The sequence below is a fragment of the Coffea arabica genome, chromosome 6e, assembly GCF_036785885.1.
Source record: "Coffea arabica cultivar ET-39 chromosome 6e, Coffea Arabica ET-39 HiFi, whole genome shotgun sequence".
NCBI classification, from domain to species: domain Eukaryota; kingdom Viridiplantae; phylum Streptophyta; class Magnoliopsida; order Gentianales; family Rubiaceae; genus Coffea; species Coffea arabica.
In genome coordinates this window covers 58520159-58539099 of record NC_092321.1, presented here as the reverse complement: position 1 = coordinate 58539099, position 18941 = coordinate 58520159, and the positions used below count along the sequence as shown (strand labels likewise).

Here is an 18941-nt window from a genome sequence, read left to right as displayed (position 1 = left end):
CACCTGGTGCAGTTCTGACGGGTCCCCGTCGAAGCACACCTCAGCCTGTGCCACTGTCTCCTCCGTCTTCTTCACCTTCTCGAAGATATCCCCAAAAGACTCCCTCAACTATGCCTTAAGCGCCTTTTTAACGCGGCGAAATTTCGCTACCAACACGTACAGAGGATCTCCCGTAAACTCCACTTGCCAGTTCAGCCGAACTACATCCAGGAAAGACTCCTGAGTGGTCCAACAGTTCAAAAACCGAAAAGGTTTGGGGGAATTGTCCAAGCGAGTGACTGTCGATAGAAGCAAGGGAGCATGATCTGAAGGAGCCCTACCTAAATGCTGGACCCTAAAAGTGAGACCCATCTCCACCGCCGAGCGGTCAGCGAGCAGCCTATCTAAGCGCTTCCAAATGCGGGCCCGACCCTGTCTGTTGTTACACTACGTAAAGCTGGACCCCGAGAATTCCGTATCCGTCAACCCAACCATGGACATAAATGAGAGCAATTCAACCCCTTCCCAAGGCCGGAATGGCACTCCCCCTTTTTTTTCCTCCCCTCCCGTGATCACATTGAAATGCCCTACAATAAACCAAGGCACCGACACTTCCTTATCATTACGCAACCCGGCCCAAAGACCCTCTCGCTCTGCCATGGTACACTTAGCATGCACAAAGGAAAATATCATAGAAGAGGGTAGCAACTGGGAATTAATTTTTATGGACAAGTGCTAATCCGACTCACCCACAAATGTGCAAGAAATTGCACTTGAGCAAAACACCCAAACTGAACCCGTGCTATTTACCCAAGCCGAGTCCATATGAAGTCTCTGGCGAATGGACTGGATATTCGCCAGGATAGCAGGCAATTTAGGCTCATACAAAGCCACAAGTTGCAAAGCATGATGCCGAATTAGATATTTCAATCTATGAAAATTAGGGGGGCACGAAACACCCCGTATGTTCTAAAAGAGATAATTAATCATCTGATAAAGTGGTGAAAGAGTTAGTAGAGGACTTACTCTTGGAGCGTAAGGAACGGTCTGACGGAAACGTAGCCCGGATCCCCTTCGCCTTGTGTTGACCCACCAACTGAAAGCCTTCGATGTTCCGCCCATCCTGCTGTACGTGTTGGATTATTGGGTCCAAGTTGAAGATGTCTAGCACCACCGACGATTCCACATTACTGGCCATCCCGCCCTTCATCGTGGAGACAAGCTCCCTGTAACCCGCTCCACGATCTAGAGTTCCTCTACCGGCGCTATCACTACCTGTACGTGACCCTCCTTCCCTCCTCTCTGCTCCTCAGAAGGGAAGGGCTGCTCATGCGCCTTCGGGAGTGGTATAACCACCTGTAGCATTCCTGACATGTGCGTGCCGTCCCTCTCCGCAACTTCTTCGGAAACCAATCGCTGCCCATCCTTCTCCAAAGCCAAAGCGCCAACCGTGCTACACCTGGGACTGCCATAGCCCTCCTGGACATGCGCGGCCAGCGCGCTAGTCTCTATCACTGCCGCCGCTGCCGTCGGAGGGGTTAAAGCTGTGCGCTGGGCAACAGCCGCAGAGCCCAGCAGTGCGACAGCCACCGTCGCAGGTTGCTCTCCACCCTCCAGACCCACCGACTCCACCTCTTTCGCCGCCAACTGTCTCGATTCAAACTGCTGCAACTGGACAACCTGTGGCCTATGAGATGACCCAGGATCAGTCCCATTTGCCACCGCAGACAGTCCCCCCTCCACACCTCCCACCAGCTCAACCTCATGCGACTTGGACGACTGCTGTGTAGCACCCGCCCCCTGTGACGCATGCACAGCCCGAGCCAACTCCAATGTCTCCGTGCGACGCAATTCCAGTTGCGGTTTCCTCAAGTCTGGGTTTTTCACATGGCATTGGTCCTCTGCATGCCCCTGCTTAAAGCAGTGGATACAATATGTAGGGAGGTTTTCAGGCTGTAAAGCCTGCCAGAAGCCATCTCCATCCCCTATGTCCAGCCACACTCTAGACGGTAAAGTCTTCAGCAAATCTACCTCTACGCACACTCTGGCTACATTCGGCCGAAACAAAGATGCAGTCGCGGCATCCATAAATAGGGGGTTCCCCAAACAAGAGACAATATGAAAGAGACATTGCTTCTCATACAAATGTTTGGGCAACTTAGGCAACCTAAACCAAACAGGAACCAAAGAGGATTCTCGGTCGACATGGAACTTTGGTGTCCATTTGAAGACTCTCATGGGGCAACCGTAAACATACCAAATACTTCTCGCCCACACCCGCAAGAAATCTGCTTCGTTGTTGAGATTGATCAAGATATGCCTGCTATCCAACAAACCCACCGTGATAGCATCCTTCAGATCCAATGTAGCGAAGAACTTGCGAAGTTCTGGCAAGACCGGCCTGCCCTTCGAGAATTTCCCTACCAGAGCGTAACGGAATGGAGAGGAAACTACGGACATATCTGCAGCATAGAAGACCATCGTAGACTCCCCCCGATGCATCGACATGGTCACTTCCACCTGCCGAAGCTGCGAAGCGGTGTTTGTGAAAAGCTCTAAGAAGACCTTCTTCTTGAAAGAAGGAGATGAGGATGCAGGTTGCCCCCTTCCAGGTAGGAGGGCAGCCGCTGCCGCTATGGTGCCTGTCGAAACCCTAGCAACCCCACCCTAGCAGCGAAACCCTAATTTTTGTCCTAGCCCTTCCATTTCAAGCTCTAGCTAATTGTGTACTAATATTTTACACTACAATCAATTGAGCACCAATTTCTTTTTTTTTTAAGTAGCTATTATTTATTTTATTACTTTGGTTAAATATTTACATATAAAATAATAGCAATAGAATGTCAATCCTTAGATCAATGGAACTTCAATTATTGTTAATAAAACTAATTTTACATTGATAATAATTAGTCTACAGAATGAAAAGTCAATGGCAACAATTGCAAAAATATAGCAATTTTTAATTATGGGAAAATAAACAACTAAGTTCCCAAAATATTTCACTTTTATTGTTTAAAAAATCTCAACTTGTTAACTAAATTCAAAATAATTCTATTGTCAAAAATATTTTTTCTCAAATTAATTTTAATGATTAGATGTGAGATACAAATATGGTAAAATATCCCTCATACGTATGTCATGAATATTTGAGACTTTTAGTAAAAAAAAATTTTTGTTGTTAAAATAGCATTGTATCATAGTGTACTAATTATTTTAGGACCATTTTATACATGGACTAAATTTAATTTAAATTATACAATAGATTATATATGCATGTGATTTTCATTTATAATTGTTGGATCCCATTTTTATGAACAATCTCCCAAAAAGTCCAATCATACTGATTTTCTTATATTAATTGTTATACTAATTATGTCATTTTTATTGTTATATTATTTCTCATTTTGTTTGGGTTTAACTCTTATTATTTCTTGTGTCCCAGATGTAAATTTATTAAAACTTTATCATCTTATTATATTCATAGATGTTAAATTATAAAATTTGTGATATATAATCAAGTGATATTCTATATATAACTAGGAAGATTTGTTGTTATTGTTATTGTTATCAGACAAAATGGTTCAAAATTTATATTTTTGATTGTTGAATGGGTAAAAACATACTGTTAATAGTTGAATGGGAAAAACCATATTGTTACCAGTTGAATGGCAAAATCTTGACTATTCAAAAAGTTCAGTGGTTACCTGAATAATTTGCTCTTAGGAAAATGAAAAGAATTGAATTAGGGTAAATCGCACAAAAAATCACTTACATTTTATTCTTGTACTAGTTTAGTCTCTCATATTTGAGATAAATCACTTTAGATCCTCACCATTTTAAGAATACTGAATTTTTGCCATAAAATTGCATCGGACACATCATGTGAGACTGGATCTGAGTTGGAGGAGGGGGTCAAGGGAAAAAGAGAGGAGCATCGTGACAATTAGATATTTTACGTATTTTAAGTGTATTTTATTAGTTAATTTTGGTGTGTTTTATTTAGTTTTATAGCTAATTAACTAAGTTTCTAGTGAAAATGCGTATTTTGTGGTTTAAAGTGTGAAAATTGCATTTTTATGGATTTTTATGGTAAAAATTTCATGTTTTGTAGGTTTAACTATTCAATCAGTGAATGGAGTGCATTGAGAAGATATTTGGATGATTGATGATGGTTTTAAGTGATAAAAATAGAATACGAAGTACAAAAGCGGAAATGTAATTAAGAACAAAAGAATGCAAGAAAAGTCAGCTTTGGCAACCTGTGGTATTTCTGCTATATCTTGTACTACACATATTGAATTAAGATGATTCTTGAACCATTTTGAAGCTAAGAGATAGATCTACATTTGGTATGAGACATCAGAGTCCAGTTCAGCCATATTCCTAGTCAAAAAGTCGAAATACAGAAGTCAAAGTCTGCTGTCGAAAGCTGACAATAGAACTCTGACCAGTTACAGGTATTTTGATCATATCTCGGTCCACAGAGCTCCAAATTGGATGATTCTTGATGCATTGAAAAGCAAAGTCAAAGAACTACAACTTTTGTGTTTTACACAAGAGCTATTCCGGCTTCCAACATCAAGACAATACCAGTTGAAAATGTGCATGATAGCTGTAATTTGCTGATCAACTTGCCTTGCTTTCACACAACCTTTCCAACTCAATTCCAGCCATCAATTGCGATTGTATTTGACTAAAACACGTTGGAAAGTTGGAAAGATAGCTCAAGAGAGTTTCAAGAGTCAATTTTTTCAACTAGAAACAACTCCTCTTGAATTCTCTATAAATGGCAGCCTTTGGAGACCATTTTGATAACTTTGGAAGGCTAGAGAGAAACTCACCAAAAATGTAGTTTTCACTAGTTTTTCTTAGTTCATTAGTTTAGGTAGTTTTGAATGTTATTCATTCTTGTATTGGCTCAACAAGGAGGCCAGGGGAGATGAAGAAGGAGAGGCTCAAGAAACTCTAGTGACAAAGGTTTTCTTCTTTCCACATCTTTATCTTTGTATTGAACTCTAAGTTTTGTTAATGCAAGATTTGGATTTGTATTTAAATATGTGTTTCTAAAGTTTATGTCTAGAGTTATGGATGAACTTTCTTTATCTTGTTTGTGATGTTTACTTGGTTATTTGATGATGTTATTTTGAGCAAGTTATTTATCACTTATACTTTTCTAATCATTATTAACTGGCCATTAATTGTGATTATCTAAAGGTGTTAAATTTGTAATGATAATTGGAATTTAACACTAGTTCAAGGAAGTGATAAACCTAGAGAGTACACTCACGAGAGTAGAGGTGCACCTATGTGGCTTTAGTGATTCATTTCATGTAATTTCATAGAAGAAATGAACTTGTAGCTAATTTCATAACCACGAGAGTTGGTATGGCTTAATTACAAGTATAGTTGATTCACTACGAGAGTAGGTTTCACATGCATAAGAAAATTACGCCATAACTAGCCAAGATAATAGCATTCACTTAACCGATAACTTCATTTGCAAGAGTGGTAAAGAATTTTGTATCTCTCGGAGCTTTCTAGTGTTATTTTCATTACTTTTATATGTTTATGGTAGTCTAGATAATAAAGAAGTTCGAAAAACACCGGTAATTGCAATCTTCTCTGTGGGATTGACCCTTAATATCCTATATTCGTATACTTGCGATAAATCCCGTATGGGGTATTTAGGAGTTTATAAATGTAAATCTTGATTGTGGATATAAAATTTAGTTCATCCCAAACAAGTTTTATATTTATAAATTCCTAAATACCCCACACGCGATTTATCGCAAGTATACGAATCGTGGGCGAGCATATGGTATTAAGAAATTTATAAATATAAAACTTGGTTGGGATGAACTAAATGTTATATGTATACCCCGCGCACGTCAAGTTTTTGGTGCCGTTGCCGGGAAAGATTTGTCAATATCGGTGCTAAGAACAACTTTATTAATTTAGACAATTTTACTTGTTTTTGTTGTTATTGTTGTGTCTAGTGTCTTAAGTACTGTTTTTAGTGTCTTTGTGAGTCTTTGTTTATATTTTTTTGTTTGTTTAGAGTCACCTATTCTTCTTGACTAAACGTGCTTTTGAGTTACTTTGAAGACATGTTTAGGGGACTAAGGAGAGTAGAATATATTGGGGAGCAATGCATGAGAAGTGAAAGATCGGCAATGGATGGTTATTGCGCACAAAACTCATAGAATAGAGGTAACCAAGAAATTACCGAAGGTATGTCATTTGAAAATGGTTTGAGGTGCTTAAAGGCTAAACTTGATGTTATAAAGTTAAAAATTCAAATGGACACCATTATGAATATGCTTGAGCAAAAGAGGAATGTTAATACTTTTAATTCTTATCATATGATTTGTGACTTGTGTAGAGGTTATCATGCTACTCATACATGTAGACAAGTACAAAATGTGGATTATTTTGATGAATTAGAGTATTACAATCCTTATTTTGATCAATATGATGCTAATTTGGGTAATTCTTATGCTTACGGTTGGGATAATCAATGTACTTATAGTGATTCTTCATGTTTTTATGATTATCCATCTGAATGTGTCCAATTTAATCTAAGCCATCTTGGGAGTTAGCTATAGAAAAGTTAGCAAATGCAACCTCCGACCGTTTTGATAGGGTTGAAGAAATGTTAGATGAATTAACTTCTCACTTTGGTAGAATACAAGAACAATTACATATTTTGTGTGAAGTTATTTATTCTAATGATATGCAAAATGACCCTAGCATGAATGGTGAGCATGTTGCAAGTGAAAATGGATTATATTTTGATCAAAATGATGAATCTGATTCGAGTTTTAATGAGCAAATATCCATTTCACATGAAAGTACCTTTGGAACTTATGTTGAACCTCAAGAGGTGAGTTTTAATGACTCATTTTTCATCCCTCTTGAGGAGTGTATCAAAAGTATAGGTTCTAAAGGTATTGTTGCCCAAGAAACCCTTATGGTAACTCCTTTGGTGAATTCTCAAGTAGTGCATATTCAAGGTAATATCTATGACTCATTTGAGATAGGTAAGTTTCTTCCACCTCTCATATCATTTGATCATGTGGCTTTTGCTATTAAGCTACCTTTTAATGATCCACCACGTCCTCTAATGGTGGATTATTCAGTAACTAAGCCTCATTGAATAATGAGACAAAATAGTCGAGCCAACGACTATAAACAAAAGAGCTTGTTGGGAGGCAACCCAATGTTTAGGCTATTTATGTTATTTTGGTATGATTTTATGTTTAAATTATGTGTTTGAGTTATGTTGTTGTTTTTCATTTGTAGGTATTGGAAATAGAAGCAAAAGTGACCAAATGAGGTGAAAAAGGTGAACTTCAATCAAGGAACTCAACCCCTTGATTTGCGTTAAAGGTGTATTTGATCCGTTCAAAAGAGGTAAAATGCATGTTTTGATCGTTTTACATGTGCGTGCATTGATAATTTTGGCAAAATAATGATCTATGATGCATTTTGAGTAATTGGGTAACATGTGTAATTTTTCAAAGTTGGCATTTCTGCAAAAATTTGCAGCAGAAAACGTTGATGACTTGAAAACGCTCCATCGAGCCACGTTTTCAATTCTGCAATTTTTGTACAAAAAACGCGGTTTGAAAACGCTCCATCAAGCCACGTTTTACATGAGTCACATTTTCAGTTATGCCCAGAAGAAAGAAAACGTGCCTCACACAAAACGTGGCTCGAAGGCACGTTTTGTCAGGACACGTTTTCCCTTCTTGTCCGAATGCTAAAAACCTAAGACCTGGTTCATTCTTCATTCTTCTTCTTTTTCTTATGTATTCCCTTGTACCTTGCGTAGTTTATTATGTATTTTCTATAGGTATATCACCAAGACAAAGGCATAGGAGTTACGGACCGCCGTTATATGTTTATAAATGCCTTTGTTATCACCTTTGTTTCTCATTTTTCATTTTTAGGTTTATATCACTAATGGTTATCCAATGGAACTCATGAAGCGTTGGAGATACACGAACCACGGATCTTGAAACTTCATCTTCGGGCATTTGAATCATAACAATAGGGGAGTATTACTTTCTTTATCTTGATTTCCCTTTTACACATTGAGGACAATGTACATGTTAAGTGTGGGAGAGAGAATTGAGATTATATGCATTGTATGTGATGGACTTGTTGGTTGTAAATATTGGACTTGTGTTTTATCTTGGGTCAAAAATTTTTCAAAATCTTGTCCAAAATTGTAAATTTACCCCAAAAAGTTTCAAATTTTTTTAATTTTATCCAAAGGGATAACAAGTTCCATGCCATTAGTAATTCAAATTCCTTCAACTTTTGAGCTAAATATATGTGATTTGAAACCTTCTTTTCTCATTTAACTTGGAAATAACTATTGTGTAATTATAATTTGTACATTATAGGAAAGTATATCTCTTGTAAAGTGGAGAAAATTATGCCTACATTTTGCATATTTGATGAAATTTTTTCTCTTTACTTGATTTTACATAGTTAAGTGATAAATATGGTCAATAATTGTAATATTCTTCTCATGATTATGCTTTTGAGGGAATATTTATTATCTTTACTTTGAAAAAAAAAGGAAAAAAAAAGAAGAAGAAAAGAATAAAGGAAAAAAAAAGAATAAGAAGTGAATAAGAGTTGTTCTACTCCAATAGTTCTTGTACTTAGTAACCGGGAGTCTTCATTTACAAATGTTGACTTTTACGTAAAACGGTACTCGAATTAAAAGTAGGTAAGGCAATTTGAGTATGTGAAGTGTTGAGTAACCAACGATTTTCATTTAAAAATGTCGATTTTCGCGTAAAAAGGCACTTTCACAACTTGAGTAACATTTACATATACTATATGAATAAATCACTCTATTAGTTAAATAAGAAGATGTTCATGAGTTTAGAAAGCATTTTATTAACCATATGAGTTATTTGCTTGTAAAATTGGGTAAGGATGAGAAATTGAATTGAACTTGTTATAATGGCGGTATAGTTGACTCTCCTTTACTTGATATTATGAGTATTTGAGCTTAATTCAATGATTACATAATAGTTATTTACCTTGTTTTTGAGGAAATGAAGTTGAATAGTGCACATATGTTTATGTTCAAAATTTGGAATCACTATTGGTTTGTATTTCTAATTGCTTGAGGACAAGCAATGGTTCAAGTGTGGGGGTATTTGACAAGTAGATATTTTACGTATTTTAAGTGTGTTTTATTAGTTAGTTTTGGTGTGTTTTATTTAGTTTTATAGCTAATTAACTAAGTTTCTAGCGAAAATCCGTATTTTGTGGTTTAAAGTGTGAAAATTGCATTTTTATGGTAAAAACTTCATGTTTTGTAAGTTTAACAATTCAATCAACGAATGGAGTGCATTGAGAAGATATTTGGATGATTGATGATTATTTTAAGTGATAAAAATAGAATATGAAGTACAAAAAAGGAAATGCAATTAAGAACAAAAGAATGCAAGAAAAGTCAGCTTTGGCAACCTGTGGTATTTCGGCTGTATCTTAAGCTACACACATTGAATTAAGATGATTCTTGAACCATTTTGAAGCTAAGAGATAGATCTACATTTGGTATGAGACATCAGAGTCCAGTTCAGCCATATTCCTAGTCAAAAAGTCGAAATACAGAAGTCAAAGTCTGCTGTCGAAAGCTGACAATAGAACTCTGACCAGTTACAGGTATTTTGATCATATCTCGGTCCACAGAGCTCCAAATTGGATGATTCTTGATGCATTGAAAAGCAAAGTCAAAGAACTACAACTTTTGTGTTTTACACAAGAGCTATTCCGGCTTCCAACATCAAGACAATACCAGTTGAAAATGTGCATGATAGCTGTAATTTGCTGATCAACTTGCCTTGCTTTCACACAACCTTTCCAACTCAATTCCAGCCATCAATTGCGATTGTATTTGACTAAAACACGTTGGAAAGTTGGAAAGATAGCTCAAGAGAGTTTCAAGAGTCAATTTTTTCAACTAGAAACAACTCCTCTTGAATTCTCTATAAATGGCAGCCTTTGGAGACCATTTTGATAACTTTGGAAGGCTAGAGAGAAACTCACCAAAAATGTAGTTTTCACTAGTTTTTCTTAGTTCATTAGTTTAGGTAGTTTTGAATGTTATTCATTCTTGTATTGGCTCAACAAGGAGGCCAGGGGAGATGAAGAAGGAGAGGCTCAAGAAACTCTAGTGACAAAGGTTTTCTTCTTTCCACATCTTTATCTTTGTATTGAACTCTAAGTTTTGTTAATGCAAGATTTGGATTTGTATTTAAATATGTGTTTCTAAAGTTTATGTCTAGAGTTATGGATGAACTTTCTTTATCTTGTTTGTGATGTTTACTTGGTTATTTGATTATGTTATTTTGAGCAAGTTATTTATCACTTTTACTTTTCTAATCATTATTAACTGGCCATTAATTGTGATTATCTAAAGGTGTTAAATTTGCAATGATAATTGGAATTTAACACTAGTTCAAGGAAGTAATTAACCTAGGGAGTACACTCACGAGAGTAGAGGTGCACCTATGTGGCTTTAGTGATTCATTTCATGTAATTTCATAGAAGAAATGAACTTATAGCTAATTTCATAACCACGAGAGTAGGTATGGATTAGTTGTCAGGATCAAGCGCTTACCATTGCATCAAAAACTATAGCTGTTAGCAAAGGCGCAACTTTATTTTCTTAACCATAATAGCAGCGCAAAGCACCGTACCACGCTCGGCCAGCATGAGGGGCTGCATCCCTGGGTGCCACGGGTTGGACGGTTAGTCCCTTCTAGCCGGGATCTGAGGGATGTTGCTGATTAGGCCAACAATTCCTTCCCCAGCAACAACTAGGGAGACTCGAACCCGCGACCTCGCTCTGATACCATTTGTCAGGATCAAGCGTTTACCATTGCACCAAAAGCTATAGCTGTTAGCGAAGGCGCAACTTTATTTCCTTAACCACAATAGCAATGCAAAGCACCGTACCACGCTCGGCCAGCATGAGAGACTGCACCCTTGGGTGCCACGGGCTGGGCGGTTAGTCTTCAAGCTGGGATCTGAGGGATGTTGCTGATTAGACCAACATTAGTTATAAGTATAGTTAATTAACTATGAAAGTAGGTTTCACATGCATAAGAAAATTACGTCATAACTAGTCAAGATAATAGCATACAAGTAACCAGTAATCTCATTTGCAAGAGTAGTAAGGAATTCTATATCTGTAGGAGCTTTCTAGTGTTATTTTCATTACTTCTATGTTTATGGTAGTTTAGATAATAAAGGAATTCGAAAAACACCGATAATTACAATCTTCTCTGTGGGATTGACCATTAATACCCTATATTCGCTCACGATTCGTATACTTGCGATAAATCACGTGTGGGATATTTAGGAGTTTATGAATGTAAAACTTGATTATGGATAAACTAATTGTATATGTATACTTTGCGCACGTCACATGGGGTGACAGGGAAAGGGAGGTTGGGGAAGAAGATGGTGGTAGGTGGGGAAGAAGAAGAGAAGGGTGGTGGGTGGTAGTGGGAAGGGGTGGTAGCAAGGGAAAGGTGAAGATGGGGGAAAGAGGAAGACGAAAGGAGGATGGAAGGGGGTAGGGCAAATGGGGGGAAGTGTGGTGGCTGTTGGCAATGGAGGTGGTGGCGATAGTGGTAGGATGAGATAGTGCCAGCATCAGCAGAAATGAAAATGGCAAGAGAGGGTGGTGGTTTTGGATTTTTTAGGTATAATTTTATAAAATTTAGTAGTATTTTGACAAGTTACTGTAGCTAAAGATTGAGGAAAATTTAGTGGTGTTTTAACTGGGAGACTTAGGCTGATAATGTTTAGCCCCACCTAATTTGGTATGGCCCTAAGAGCACTGGCGGATGCCTCCCAATAATTTAGAAATCTTTAGATACCTCTTTAAAAAATTAAAAAATTTGTCTATAACCTCCTAAAAATTAGACTTTGCCTCCCACCCTCTAGATTTGGAAATTATTTTATGTCCTATTTAAATGTCAGAGTTTTTTAGAGAATTTGAAACAGGACATTGTGTAAACTGGCATGGCCAAAGATATTGCTTTTAACATCACTTCCTTCCTAGCTGGGCTGAGCATTTTGCTTTTCCAGTTGTTTGCTCTATTTCTGATACTGTCTCTGATGTAGCCAAAGACCTATTCTTTTGATCTAGTTATCACCATAGGGAGTCCCAGGTACTTTCCATGTGAAGCTGTTTGGATGTTTCCTAATTGTTGAGCCACTTCTGCTTTCTCCTCTTGGAGCATATTTTTGCTAAAGAAGACAGAGGACTTCTCTAGATTTATGCTCTGACCAGATCCTTTCTCATACATCTTCAGAATCTTCATCAGTACCTTTGCCTATTCTTTATCTTCCTTGTAAAAGATCAGAGAATCATCAGCAAAAAATAAGTGAGTGATGCTTGCTCCACCCCTGCTTATTCTCATACCTGATAGCTTTCTATTCTCAATAGCTTGCCTTAACAAGTTTGAAAATCCTTCTGAACACAAAAGAAATAGGTAGGGTGAAAGAGGATTACCCTGCCTAATTCCTCTCATAGGGGTAATGTATCCCATAGGTTGGCCATTTATGTTGAAGGAGTAGGTTACAGATGTCAAGCAATTCATAATCCAGTGTCTCCATAGCATACAAAAACCCATCTTCTCCATCACAGCATCCAAAAAGTTCCGCTCCACTCTGTTGTAGGCTTTTGACATGTCTAATTTGACTGCCATGTACCCTTCTTTCCCTAGTCTTTTATTTTTCATAAAATATAGGAGTTCATGTGATAGAATAACATTATCCAGTATTTGCCTCCCAGGAATAAAGGCTGCCTGGTTTTTACTGATGCAAGAATGCAGTACATGCTTGAGCCTGTTGGCCAAAATTTTTGAAATTATTTTGTAAACTACATTACATAAACTAATAGGCCTATAGTGCTTCATATCAGTGGGGTTCAGGACCATTGGAATGAGAGATATCGGTGTATGATTCAAAGACCTTAACATGAAGCCAGAGTGAAAGAATGAGCCTATGGCTTTAACTAGATCAGATTTCACTATTTTCCAAAATTTCTAAAAGAAAAGAGGAGTCATTCCATCAGGGCTAGGAGATTTATTGGGATTCATGGAAAATAAAGCATATTTGATCTCCTTTTCATTAACTGATCTAGTTAAGTTTCCATTCATACTAGGAGTTATGGAGTATGGAATTCCCTCTAGTATTTCCTTTATATTTTCACCACCTGAACTGGTAAAAAGCCTCCTGTAGTACTCAGCCACCTCTCTACCTAGCTCTTTTTCATTTTCAATCCAAGACCCATCCGTCTTTTGTATGTTAAGCATCCTATTTCTCATTCTTCTTCCCTTCACACAAGCATGAAAATAGCTAGTATTTTTATTTCCCTCTCTTAGCCATTTGATTCTAGCCTTTTGACTCCAATATTGTTCCTCCTCCATATAAGCCTTCTTCAACTATTGTTTCAGTTCAGCTTTTCTAGTCTTTTTGTCTTGGATATTTGCATTCTTCAGCTCATCCAATTTCTGTTTGATTTGGTTGATCTTCTGTAAAGAATTATTAGAAAAGCCATTTTTCCACTTTAGAAGAGCCACTCTACAATTTGCAACCTCATTAGTCAAGCTGTACCTGTTAGAACCTTCAAACCTTTGATTCCAGGCATTTTCTACAACTTGACTGATCCCTTGTTGTTGAAGCCACCTTTTGTCAAACATGAACCTTTTCTTTCTCTTGTCTGCTAGTGGATTGGTGTTAACTAAAAGCATGCTGTGATCTGATCCATAAGTGTCATTGTGGTCACATCTAGTGCCTTCAAAGTTTTGATACCAGGCTGGACTACACAAGCCAATATCCAGACGTTGTCTGACCACCCCTTTATCATCCCAATTGTTACTCCATGTCCAGGGATTTCCATTAGAACCTATATCTATCAGATCATTCCCAGCTATGAAATCTTTGAAATCCTTGAAGCTCCAATCCTTTCTTAACCTTCCTCCCCACTTTTCTTCATTAGAAACAATATCATTAAAATTCCCTGCCAGTAACCATTTATCCCCCCAAAGCCTTTTTCTTTCTTTAAGAACTTTCCACTGATTCTTCCTAATACTGCTATCACAACTAGCATACACTCCTATGAACCATTAGTCCATTTTCCTGTTCCCATCCATCACATGTGCTTCTATAGTGCAAGCAGTGGTTTCCACTTTCAGAACCTCAATGTCTTTGTTCCACATTAAAGCCATTCCACCAGCCCTATTCATAGCTTCTAGTACTATCATCTCATCAAACTTGAGAATTGCTTTCACTTTTTTCATATATTTTGTTCTATTTTTTGTCTCACTTAGAAGAATTATGTTTGGAGAGAAGAGGTTGTTAGCCTCCCTCAACTGGGGAACTGTCAAGGGGCTCCCCACTCCTTGACAATTCCATACCATGACCTTCATTTATCATTGAGGGACCAGGAAAGGCTGGTCCCTACCCCTTCAGCTCTCTTTGTGTTTCCCAAGTCTGCTATTTCAGTCTTATTCTTTTTTATTTCTTGATTTCCTGCCAAGACATCTTCCATCTCCTCATCAACCAGACATAATTTCCTTTTCCCTTGTTGCCCCACAATGCTGCAGTTTCCATCTACTTCTTTCAAGGCTCTTCTTCCAGTTCCAGGAGATTTGATTAGTTTTCTCACTCTTCCTTCCTGCCTTCTTATCACTCTTTGTTGTTCTCTAAATTTTCTGAATCTATTTGCATTTGAGTTTGATCACTTCCAGATGGCAAAGCTTCATTTGCTAATACTTCCTTTGTAACTTTGGCTAGCCACTTTTCTAAAGATTCCCCATCTTTGCCATGATTCTGGTTCTAATTGTCTTTTTGGTTTCCTACTTCTCTACTCCTTATAGAGGTACCATTTTGTCCTTCTGCAATGGGAATGGTATTTGTGAGAGCTTCTCCTTCTCTATTCAAAAGGACCTGACTTATATTCCTTTGCTCACTTTGCCCTGAACTTCCTTCTCCTTCTTTGTCCTTTTGGAGGTCACCCCTACCTGTGCCTGTTACCCCTCCTGTCCTCTTCATATTCCTTTCTTCCAATTGGGGGTAGTCCTCAGTTCTCTCTTGTCTGTCTCTCCCCTTACCTGTAACTCATGGTTTTTCACATTTTTGGGACCAGTTCCCCATTCCTGAACCCCCAGTAGCTTCTTTCCGCTGAGTATCTACTTTGTTGTTCCTTCTGTGGGTAAGCCTTTCTAGAATTCACCCTTAACCAAGGACCATACTGGTTTTCCAATTTACCTTTGCTCAAAGGCAACAATATCTTGCATTTGCGTTCACTATGCCCCACCACACCACAATTGTAGCAAAAATCAGGACACCTTTCATATTTGAAGCCCAACTATTTAGTGGATCCATTCATCTTCACAGTTGTACCCTCAGTAAAGGTTGAGAAATATCTACTGTTAATAGCATTTTCAGGTGTCTTCCCTCTTTCCCACCTACTTGAGGGATTATAACCTCCCTCACTTCATGAAACACTCTCCCTATTTTCCTTCCAATCTCCTTCGAGATCCAGTGAACTGGTAGATTCCATATCTGTACCCACAAGGGTGCCAAATTAAAGGCACTCTCATCCTCTTCAATTCCATCATACCAGTTTCTTAGCACTAACAGTTGGCTATCTATGACCCAAGGTTCTCCAGCTAAGATTCTTTGTCTGTCTTCCTCCCCCAATATTACAAACTGGAAAAGATTGGGACCTGGTTCCATTATGCTAAGCTCTCCAAGGTAACTCCAAGCAGCAGTTACAAAGTTTTTCATCCCTACAAAGTTTACCATGTTCTCACCTTTAATCTTCCCTACTAGACTTGCTTGACACTCTTTGATACCTAGGTGTATGTCTCCAACATCTAGGTTGGCCCCTTCCAGCTCCTTTTCTGAGAGTGCAAACTTCTCCATTATCTCCGCTAGTTCGTCTACCATTAGATATAAGAAACTACTACTAGGGAATACCACGCTCAATAGACACCTACTATTGGATGAAACTCCGAGTCAAGAGAAAAAAACACGAGAACAAGACAAGAGCTGCACACACATAGAAGGGATAGAAAAATAGAAAGAACAAAAAACTTACACCATGCAAAGGCTACAGGTAGAAGGATAGATGCAGTGAACTTAGAAGGCTCAATGTTACAGAGTTGAAAGGACACTTTTCAGTCCTGTGCTTCCACTTCTTTCTACGACTGTTAATCCACAACCACCATTCTTCTCTTCCACTAAAACTTCTCTATTTATTTTTTAAGGTTTTTGTTTTTGAATCAGATGAAAGTTGAAGTTCAGAATAAGCGAGGAAGCCGAAGTAATGGGAAAAAGAAATTCTCATGCTTGAAACAACTAAAACAAAGGCATCATAAAAACTCAACAATTGCTTCTGAATTTCAGTCATAGATTGGGATTTGAGTTTCAAACAAATTTTGTGGAAGTTTGAAAAGTTTGGAAAAGTTTTTGAAAAGTTTAACTCTCAGAGTGAGGGAAGGCACTTCTACTGAGAGAGAGGGAAACTCTCAGAGTGAGAGAAAAGTTTAAAAAGATGGTTGTTTGTAATAATATTTTAAGGATAACCTTTTTTTATACTATATTAGGGTTCGTTTGATAAAACTGAAATTTGAAAACTGAAATTTAAAGTCTGAAATCTAAAATCTGAATCCATTAAGTTAGCGAATTGGTAAGCACTAAATTCAATATATTTAAGTATATATCACATTAAGTGATAAGTGAATAATTTATCACTTATTTTTTGGAACAAATTGTACTTAAGACATTCAGTGTTTGGTTATCAAATATGTTTGAATATGTTAAGATCTGATCCCATTAAATTTAAACACTCAATTAAATTATCAAACAGGTCCTTAGCGTATATTTTCTTTTATACTAATAGGTTTAGATCATGCCATATAATATGAATTCAAATCATGCATTTGTGATATACATTTAAAACTGTTAGTGTAATAAAACACTACACTATTAGTGCATGAAAAGTTAATTCATTTTTCAAACAAGTGCAAGACGAATATTTGTTAGCATCCACAAATTATTATCTAATTGCACACATTCATATTTTTTGCATGCTTGATTGTTTGGACATTCTATTGATTTAACCTCACTTTCGTCAAAAAAAAAAAAAATGTACTAGCTTGAGTTCTTTTAACTAGCGTCTACTCATCAGTTTGACAAATCAGTATAATTAGTGTCATTAATACAAAAATTGGAATCATTAACAACATATCCTACAGGTAGACTAATGAACCACGCTCAAATAAATTTTTTTCTCTTAAAAAAAAAATGCCCCTCTGAACTCAGTCCAAATCCCTTGTTAAAGGATGCAAATTCCTTGAATTACTGCTGGTATTTTATTTTTGTTTATTTTACTGCTAGCACACATTGCTAGATCAACAAATATTGAGATGAGAGTTGTGGATTATAACAGAATAATATCATAAATAATTACCCATAAGTAGTGTGATGAATACTAATCTGTAATTAAAATGAAATTACATTTAGAGAGACTTAAAACTAAGAATTTCAAATTCCTTGGGGCTCAATCTTGCTCACTAGACATATTATTTCATTAAAAAACACGATGTTTAACTGACAATGATTTTTATATTTGGCGGTTAGACTTCTGCAATATGTCCTTATAAAATTGCCTTTCCATAAGATATTTGCTAGATCGTTACATTAGAAGTGGTCAAATTTCTAATAAAAAACTTTGTATTCTTCAACCAAAATTTTGCAAGAAACTTACTTTAAATATACGACAAAACTGATGTCCAAACTTACAGAAGTTTAGATATATCTTGTTATAGTAATAGATTTTTGTCGTCAGAAGTTTGCTAAAATCTCAGTCGTGCATCACAATTTATATGCCGTGTTTCAGTTCTGAAGATGATTAATATGATCTTTTGTTTATTGCACCATCATTGTCAATGGCTTCGAATTGAGTAGTAATTAAATCATTGCTTAGCCCAGAAAAAGGGTAAATAAATTATTGAAACAATAATTTTTGTTGTAACCAATTAAACGATTCTACTAAAATTGAGGCTTCGAGTCCTCTGTTACACTCTTGTCTTGTCACGTTATTTTTTCCCCTTGTCATACTATTTGGTTGGCTTAAATCCTGCAATATTTGGCGTATCTTTTCGCTAGATTGGCGTAAACCCATTTTTGGTGCAATTTTGTATATTATACACCAAAATGGTATACGTATTACACCTAATAGTGTTTTACACCAACACAATGGAAAATTACGCCAAATAGTGCAAGACTTGTATCACTTTCAAGTGTGTAACATGGGTGTAACCGTCATGAGTGTAACAGAGGATCCGAAGCCTAAAATTGATTAAGACCCTATTTGATAATCCAATTCAACACTTAAAATTTAATGGATTTAGATTCGTTTGATACCCAAAAATTGAATATCTGAATTAATTATGTGGCACTGAATTTTTTAAATAAAACTTGTTTCTAAAATTAATTGATAAATTATTCACTTATTATTGAACGTGATATATACTAAAATATATTGGATATAATATTTAACAATTCAACAACTAATGGATTTAAATTTTAGATTTCAAATTTCATACTATAATTTTCATACTTTAGTTTTATCAAACACATCCTAAGAGAAAGATAGGAATCATTTCAGGGAAATAACACAAGAAGGCCCCTCACATTTTAATCTAGTTTATTTCTAGTTCTTCATATTTGGATGATAGCATTTTGATGCCTCTTATTTTAAAAATGTTCAATGTTCATCTTAAAGTGCTATTGAGGTTAATCTTTCGCCTATAAAGCGTGTAGTCCCACAAAATGAGTAACAAAACTTCAATAGCCAAAAAGGAAACACGACGTGGGAAAAAAATAGGAATTTTCATTGGTCA

General features: G+C 36.8%; 2 protein-coding genes across 2 annotated transcripts; both read right to left on the bottom strand.

Annotated features, from left to right (window-relative positions):
* Nucleotides 1–12356: 12356 nt before the first annotated feature.
* Nucleotides 12357–12731, bottom strand: LOC140009971 (uncharacterized mitochondrial protein AtMg01250-like). The gene has a single exon (XM_072056323.1). It carries the CDS (start codon nt 12729–12731, stop codon nt 12357–12359), a length of 375 nt encoding a protein of 124 aa, XP_071912424.1.
* Nucleotides 12732–15420: 2689 nt separating this feature from the next.
* Nucleotides 15421–15957, bottom strand: LOC113696858 (uncharacterized). Its single transcript, XM_027216243.1, has one exon. The coding sequence runs from the start codon at nt 15955–15957 to the stop codon at nt 15421–15423; it is 537 nt and encodes a 178-aa protein (XP_027072044.1).
* Between the last annotated feature and the right edge of the window lie 2984 nt (nt 15958–18941).